This window comes from Emydura macquarii, unplaced genomic scaffold, assembly GCF_026122565.2.
Source record: "Emydura macquarii macquarii isolate MOO-44397 ecotype Brisbane River unplaced genomic scaffold, CSIRO-AGI_Emac_v2 contig_1253, whole genome shotgun sequence".
In the NCBI taxonomy this organism is placed as follows: domain Eukaryota; kingdom Metazoa; phylum Chordata; order Testudines; family Chelidae; genus Emydura; species Emydura macquarii.
In genome coordinates, this window is record NW_027131390.1 from 16,547,176 (window position 1) to 16,556,055 (window position 8,880).

The 8,880-nt window shown below is 42.2% G+C and overlaps 1 protein-coding gene across 1 annotated transcript in view; it reads right to left on the reverse strand.

Annotated features, from left to right (window-relative positions):
- The window catches only part of CHRDL1 (chordin like 1), a 46,050-nt gene extending 39,660 nt beyond the window's left edge, over positions 1 to 6,390 (reverse strand). The window contains exons 1-3 of the mRNA XM_067548234.1: positions 5,823 to 6,390; positions 2,265 to 2,411; positions 194 to 306 (exon numbers count right to left, since the gene is read on the reverse strand). Of these exons, the coding sequence (XP_067404335.1) occupies positions 194 to 306; positions 2,265 to 2,361 (210 nt within the window). The 5' untranslated portion in view covers positions 2,362 to 2,411; positions 5,823 to 6,390. The remainder of the gene's footprint in view (positions 1 to 193; positions 307 to 2,264; positions 2,412 to 5,822) is intronic.
- Positions 6,391 to 8,880: the final 2,490 nt, after the last annotated feature.

The window sequence follows — 8,880 nt, forward strand, 5'->3', positions numbered from 1 at the left end:
CCTTCTCTGATGAGGCAGGGGATCCCAGCTGTGGAATACCTTTTCTCTTTGCAGCTGCCATGGAATCTAATGGGAGATGGGCACTACAGGAGAGCAGGATTGGGCCACACTGCCATGTAAATACAATGAAAAGACTTGTACTCAGTTAAGAACATGCAAAGAAGTCACTAGATCTAAACCTGAATTGACCTACCTCTGAGCAAAGACAGTTAACACAGTAAACGAGTCCATAGGGTTCTAGGTAGGGATGCCATCTTTCTCCTACACGGTACTTCTTATCCTGAAACACACAGTATGTCTCTGAATCTGTTAAAATAAAATGGAATAGAAAGAGCGATGAATTAATAATCCCTGGCAGTGCAGGAAAACAGCTATAGCTATGGTATCTCCATTAGGACTCTATGTAAACTAAGTAGCTAGGGTTGTGGAAGATACAAAGAAGTTTGTAAAGAATTCTACTTTTTCCTTTTCTTGATGAACCCAATTTAAAAATTAGTGCCTTCCTATCAGTTTCTAGCCACAAAAATAGCAGGTGTCTGATGTGGTGGTTGTGACTGGATGTCATGCTACAGGGGTCAGAATAGCCAAGCAAAGAACTGCAGCTATGCGAGGCCTGTAGGACGGTGCTCAAGCAACTCATTGGGTACTGGGCCTCCAACTTCCTAGAGAGCTGGGTTCAAATCCTGTGTGGATCACAAATGAAAACACTTGGTCCCTCAACCTAGTTCATAGTAAATAAAATGTTCACATCTAAAAGGCACTGCAGCAGTCTCTTCTCAGGACAGCAGCAGTGTTGAATGACAAGATCCCAGAATAGGGGAACATGGATTGTACTTTTCCTGCATGTTCTATATTTCTATAGTTTAAGAACCAGATCAAACAGGAGCATGTCATGTTATCTGATACAGTGTGTTGATCTTATCTATGCAGGAGTGCGCAAGATATTTTAGAGGCCTAGTTTTCAACAAAGGCCTCTAATTTTGCAAGTATAGCTTTCTACTTGCAATTAACAGCAAGCACAACTGATATCATTTAGCCATCTACTTATGTGATTGCTTGGGTAAACGTTAATGTCAAGCCTCATGATAAATTATCACCCTTCTTACCAATACATTTCATAACAACATACAAATACTTGTCTCCCTAATGTTAGAATGAGAGTGGAATGGCCTTAGTATTCAGTCTGTTAAAAGCAGGTAGCAAGATGCAGGGATTACTGGCAGCATGTGTGAAGTGATCCGCTTTCATTTCAGGCAGCTGCGCGGTGAATGACACTTAGTATCTGAAAAAGCAATGAGCTGAAGTTGCAACTGGAAGTTGCTGAAGTTTTCCTGTGCTGCCTCTGCTCTGGACAAGGCTACTCTGCACAGTTCTTTCCTGTGAATAAACTCAGTAGAACAGAGAATGCCTTCTTTGGACCAATTGCATCATTTTTTGCTGCATCCACTTGCTTAGGACAAGAAGCCGGGTTTGTAAGACTTGACATTCTGGCTGAAGACTGTGACTACTCCTTGAAGTGCAAGAACTGAACTCTGCAAGACACAGGCCAAAAGAGCTGCACATGCAGGTAGGAAAAAGCACTAGTTGACTCTGAACAAGACCATAATGTCTTCCTAAAGATGCTGGAGTGTGCTGTTAGTTACTCCTTCCTGTCACTCACTCTATCTGAAATGTGTTAATATCTCCCATGGATTATTGGGTATCTAGAAATATTTCCTTTGTCTTGTTTGTGTTTCTTTCAATATATCGTACCAAGTTTTTGACAGTGCCTGGACTCTTAATTTTCTCAAAGGCTATTTCCTTTCTAATCCAGTTTGTATGAGGTTTTTGGAACACGTCAGATCTGTCTTGGAGGAGGTTTACACTAGCTGAAAACCTCAGCGTAATAGTCTTATGGATGGGACAAAATCCAGATAATCTGTCAGATGTTTATCGAGGTCACTAAAATGCAATTAAGCACACTCTGTATGCAGGACATCTGAAGTAAAACAGATTTGCCATCTTGATGTGTTATGTTCTTTATGATAAGATGACAACTGTATGGTTTTAGGGAAATAGACCAAAATTTATTTTGATTTGATTCTACTAAATGAAAAAACAAACAAGTGGACATGTTTTTTCTGCATTAGGCTCATTTTTATGCAAAAATTTTGTTTAAGTTTTATTACATGTAAAATTTTTATTTGACACACACAATTGTTAGACAACAGGAAAACCCACATTTAGTTAAATATATGTGCATTTTTCTTTTTAAGTTTACTTACGTTTTACTTGTTCCGATTTACCTCCATCTATGAAAAGCAGACAGAGCACACACGGAAAGATAAATTGAAAGTCCTCCAATCTCCACTTTTTCCTCATCTTTGCCAGCAAAAAGGAAAGAAAAATCCTTCAAAGTGCAAAATGTTGAACTGTTGGGAAGAAAATGTGAAAAGACTTAAGACTGAAATCCTGTGGGACTACTTAAGATGAAGGTCTCCAATATGATTTCAGCCAACATGTAACAATCTTAAGCTGCCAGAAAACAAGACAAGACAAAACAAAACAACAGCAGAAAAGTCTGTACAGAGCTTTGTTTAGTGGAAACATTTTAGGCTTGAGATTAAATTGCTTCATTTTTGGAAAAGGGACTACATTCCCTTTTATGAAAGCTGAAAAGTGGGTATTACATCTTATGAAGTCCTTATCTGATTGCAAAGCAAAGAACTTGCAGCATGTAAGCAGCCTAAATACTTAAAATCTTCTTTCACAAGAGAAATAGTTTGTTCAGAAGCTTTTCCAAGGACAGAATCAGACCTTTTGTGTGTAAAGAAGTATGAATGTTGGTTGTAATGCCTTATATTGTTCCATGGTAAAAGTAATCTGAACTTTGAATATATGTTAACCCTTTAATATGCATTCCTATTTATATCAGTAGGGTCAGGATTTCACCCCTAATCAATTCACCCCCCATCTCCTCTTATTTTCGGACTGCATGAAATTGATTTAGTGATGCTGGAACAATTTGTATAGTGGGGGTGCTGAGAGCCGTTGAACCAAATTGTAAACCTTGTATATGATGGAAACCACTTCAAGCCAGCACACCTAGATCCAGCACCTATGAACTGATGGTTCAGGAATTAACTCTTACTGTTGCCTTGAAACCTGTCTTGATAACCCCTGCATTCAGCAGTTTTATGCTGAAGGTACAATATACAAGCGACATGCCAGTCTTTATTCATGTAGACTTTTAGGTCCAACACCCTGTCAGCACAGAGCATAGTCACAAAGTATGCCTTGCCCTGAAAGCTGCACTCATGGTGCCAGAGACTTGTTATAAGGGCAAATTCTATTTCTTTTGTCTGGCTTTTTAAATATGGTCTCCTTACAGAGAAAAGAGCAAACTGATCAAAATGTAATTAATGTGAATTTTTAAGAAAAATCCAGTCGAACAATAAATTAAGAAATATGTAACTTATAGTGACCCACAATAAAATTATTGCCCTGTTAAAAGGACAGTTGGGAATAATTTACCGTGTTAGGCATGTGAGTTTTTTTAAACAGTCTCAGTATTGGTTTCCCTTATGAAAGTTGGAAAAACAATTCACTATTGGAAAATTAAACAATTATATAAATTGCTTTTTAAAAATAAGTTCAAGTCATTTGACCTCTTTAGATAAGTTATCATCAGATGACTTATCAAAAATAGAAACCTGGACCCAGATTTCACAAGGTTTCAGTGACACATTATCAAAGCAGATATATTTACTATACATGTAAATTAAAAAAAAAAAAAAAAAAAGGACAATTTAGAGGAACAGAGAAGCACTGAGAAAAAACAACACCACTTCACCTTAAAATACTGTTTTTCAAATGTTCATTGTTAAAGAAAGAAAACTTAATAATTATACAAACTACAGAGTAATCATTTTAAGTAATGTGCTGATCAATACCACTTTTTAAACATCTTCCAGATAGAAGTATTCTTTCTGACCTGGGATTCTACAACAAGGGGCTGATAATGTGGATGATTTGCTCTATTAGGTATGTTTGTCTTTCTTAAGCTATAATTTCTTCCACTCCCTATGCCCCAGACACCACCACAACAATGACCATCTACCCTCCCCATTCAAAATAATATAACCACTCTGTCTACTCATCATTGACCTCTTTCTGGTACTATATAGTGTCATTCTAAATAATTTAAAGTGCATCTGAGAACATTCAAAAGCATAATGTAACTTTAAAAAGGTTCCCTTTACACAATAGCAAATAGTATTTTACATTTCTTCTTGGGAGCAAGAAATAAAATTTCATTTTAAGAACAAAAGTTTGCCATCATTTTTCCCCTCGGGGTATTCAAATCCCTTTGTCTTATCTGTTGAAGACACATACTTTTAAAAAAATTGTTTAAAATGAAAACATTACAATTTAGTCTCAGTATAACGTGCCTGTATTGAGAGCAATGGTAGCATGTCTAAGATCACTAGAACTGGCAAAATGTAGGCATTTTAAATACACTGACTTTTTTTGGGTACTGTCTGGTTGTTTGAGCAAAAAATATTTGTAAATGGAGCACCATTATTCCTTTTGGAGTTTCTGGAGCACTTTGATTGTTAGCTAGACTTGAAAGAGCTCAGAAATCCTTCCGTTTTAAAATGTGATTTCTTTCAACTCTTTAAAACCTACCTTGCTTAAAAATAGGAATATTAAATAGAATGATGAAATAGAGGAGTTAACAATGGAAATTAGATGGATTTTTTTCTCACTTTAATTTCAAACTCTTTGTTCAAAAAATACAAATACAAATATTTTTGCAATAAATATACTCCCTATATTTTTGAGCAATATCCTCCCTTAAAAATATTCTGACCTAATTAAATTGTAATTAAAATTAACCTTTTTATTATTCATTATTGGTATTCCTCAGTGAAAATAGGGGTGGAGAGAATCCTCTCTTTAATTAGCATTACTTAAGACTGAAATGAGGCAGAAAACAAAGACCTATTTTCATGTCTTTTGATTTTCAATAAATCAGACTGAGTAGCTAAAAGTGACAGAGCATGGGTCCACTACTTGATATTATTAATACAAAGCAGGCATGCTCAAAGAACATTCAAATCATTTTTTAAAGTTCTGTGACCTGCTCTATGTTATTACAGGCAACTAGACCCCAAATCTATCCAGATAAACTTTCTCCTAGAGGTTTCATCTGTGTAGTGAGCACCAGATGTAAATTGCAAGAAAGGAACATTTTCGTTTAAGAAATGGACCGTTGACTGCCCTCTCAGAGCTGTCAGTCACCTACAGAGTGGCTTGCTGACCTTTGGAGGGGACACAACAATGGACCACTAAGAATATAAAATGTTTTCCCATCCACAAAGGACAGCTGGGGGGAGATTTCCTCCGGTACTGCACTGGGCTCGATTTCTTACCAAGGCAGCCAACGTTAATAAAACATAGTTCGATGCAACCTCGGCCAGAGGGGTGGCTGTTAATGGTGAAACAACCTTTCTCCTATAGGCGACTGAATACAAGAGCTTGCGGAGTTCTCCGCTCCCACCCAGAAGCAGGGTGCACGTGTAGTTCAAGGGCTAACTTTAGCGGGGGTCACCTGGGGCAGAGCAGAGATTCCCCCCCGCCCGGCCGCTGAGCCCCATCCCTGCTCCCACAAGCCAGCCCCGACGGGGAAGGGGGGACGCGCGACCCGGAGCGAAGGGAAGTGTCCCAGGAGCATCAGCGGAGGGGAGCCAGGTGGGGCGAGCCCAGACGGGGCGCGGGTGATTGATTGCTCTCAGGAGCCCGGCTCGGTGCCGCTCTGCCGGCGGCCGCGGGCACCTTACCTGGCTCCGGGTCCGGCTGCGGGCGGAGGCAGGAGCCGGGGAGGGCTGGTCGCTGGCAGCCGGCGTCCCCTGGGAATCGGCGCGGGGAGGCCGGGGTCTCACCCCCGAGGGGCTCCCCGGGGCGGCTCAGTCACCCAGTCCCGGGGCCATCCTGCCCCCTGCAGAGCTCCGCTGGGGAGGAATCTGAGGCCCGTCCTTCACGCCGGCAGCCTGGGCGCTGGGGGCCGAGGGCTCCTGGCACCCCCGCCGCCACCCCGCAGATGGGCCCGGGCTGGGGGAGCTCAGGCCGGGAGCTGATGGAGAGGCCCGGGGCGGGGCTGCGGAGCGGCGGAGGTTACCCTGCTGGCGGGGAGCATCTGCCCCCGGCGTTCCTGCCTCCGGCTGACGGGCAGCGAGCCGGTGCAGCCGGCGCCTCGCAGGATGCTCTTCCAGGGATCCTGCCCCGCAGAGCCGCCGGGAGCCGGGCTGCCGCGGGAGAGCCCGGGAGAGCCGCCTTCGCCTGCCAGCCGCTCGCCTCTGCCGGGCGCACCAGCGGTGAGTGACAAAAGTCTGGGGTGGAGTTTGTTTGATTTCGGAGGGGAGGGGCGGGGCTGGCTAGGGGAGGCAGCGAAGTCAGTGCATTAGGAAAACCGGCTCTTTCCAGGGCAGGGAGCTTACAGCCTCCCCCCCCCCCGCAAGGACGCATCAAAAGAGCCTCTCTACTCAAGCAAACTTCACCCTGGTCTGTCTTAAAGAGGCCGCTCGGCCAGATCCTGGGACTGGGATTCACCAGCTTGCAGAGGACACTGAGCCGCAGGACCGGGTGGTTTAAATGCCGGAGACTTCAGTACAAGACAAGGAAAAGAAAAACAATTTTCTCCCTAACTTTAGGCAGCAAGTGGCAATGGTCAAAGTTTTCATAGAAACCTATTAAATGAATGTAGAAATGACTGTATAAACTTACACTGAAGAGTGAATGAGATCCTGTCTATAGGGGGTTTGTGATCATATAGAATTCTATAGCCAAAATAGACTTCGAAATACATTCTATAGGGTGGAATTAAAAGTTATATATCAGGGTCTCACTGTCTAATAAATTCTATAGGGGCTTCCCCATAAGACAAAGCTTTCAGTTTTGCTCAGTTTTCTTAGAGGTAGAAATATAAACCAAGATGTCTTTGTAATGGGCTTTCCACATACGCACCACATAGATTATTGCTGGATTAAGTTATTGTTTGTTAGGATTTGTCAGGCATCCTTTTCTGATACTCAGGGCCCGGTCTGATTTATTGTGTTAGAAGGTTTCAAGGTCATTCTGAAATTCTGATGGAACTAAATTAAACTCATGACTCACGACATTATATGCTTGGTCAAACATTCTTGTTCGTCTTGTTGTAGCCCCTTTAACTAATAAGAAGAGATCAGTGAACCCTTGACAAATGATCTGAGAAAAAGGGTGAGATATGCAAAGACATTGTGGAGGGAAGCAAATTTCCCCTTAGTTTTATATAAGGGTGTTTGGGAGTCTACTCCTGCTGAGAGGGCATAAGTCTCCGTGGACTCCAGTAAATCCCATAAAATTGAAAACTGAATGCAACTTTTATTCCATCTATTGTAATACTGGGCTAGATAAAACACTAGAAATACACTTTATGGAACAATCCTGCATTGGCAGGGGGATGAACTGGGTATCTCATGGCTGTTTTCCAGCTCTAATGTATAAGTAACTGGGGCTATATATGACTTTACAAATCTTAGCACAGCCCATTCCCACCGATGTTCTGAAGCTAAATGTTTTGACAAGTTTCTTGAATGTGCAAACACAATCGTCCCAGTTACATCTCTTTCAGACTAGATCTTGGGTGTAAAATGTATTGACCTCACACACATATTCCTATAGGAAGAAAACATCACTGATTATGAGAAGATCTCAGTAATGAAGGTGGAAGCCACTGCTGCAGAATGACTGCCAGCACTTCTCTTGGAATGGGTGAGCTACAGCCAGAGGAAGAAATGTGCTTGGGGGAAAAAAAACAAATGCTAGGATTCGATCAGGAACATGATCATAAACATTAAAGGTGGGCAGGGAATCCTACTAATTTAGGCCCTGATTCTGCAAAGACATCAATAGAATTACTCGTACTGGGTCAAGTTAAGCAAGTGCATAAATCTTTGCAAGACTGGAAGCTAAAGTTCTGAGATAAGGGTGTGCAACACCTAAGGGGATTGGGCCTTGGAACATTTTGTCTGGCCTGTAGCATGGCTCTGGTCTATGAGAAAAGTTTAATGTCATGGATGAACAACTCCCCTATATGCACTCAGGCCCTGGCTTCTGAGCCAATCATCTATGACCTCTGAGAACTTAACTTAGCGCTTGATCCAAAGTATAATGAAGTTAACTAAAATCTTCTACTGACTTCAGTGAGCATTGGACAGAGCCTCCCCAGGGGCTACTATTGGCAAGCTGGGAGCCAGTTGGATGTGTGGCCCCTTGCAAATCTTACTCCCTTCCCATTTCAGATGGTGTGGCCTTAATCTCACAAGCTAAGCAGGAACAGGTCTGTAGACCTGCAGGAAACGTAGCAGACCCAGCCACAAGATGGTGGAATGGCTAGACTTTTAAGCCAGATAAATTCAAATGAAATCAAGAACAAATTGTTAAGTGAGGGTAATTAACAATGGAAAACTGTAACATGGTGGCTTCTCCATCACCTGACGTCTTTAAATCAAGATTGGACACTTTTCCGAGAGAGATGCTCTAGTTAAACCCGAGATTGTCAGGTTTGATTTGATGCAGGAATTACAGAGTGAAGTTCTGTGGCGTGTGTTATGCAGGAAGTCAGACTAGCTGGTCATCATGATTCCTTCTGTCCTTATTAGCTGTGGGGAAAAAAGCATGGTGCTGTGGGAAGTGGGGCTGGTGTCAGTTTTCCCTCCGAGTCAGAACTGAACCATTTCCCTGCCTGGTGGTAGCAGGAGCTATGCTGCTGGGGTGCCATCTTTCAGATGAGATATTAAAGGTGTCCTGATCAGTGGTGGTGATTAAAGACCCTCAGGAATTTCTTTGGAAGAGTAGGGG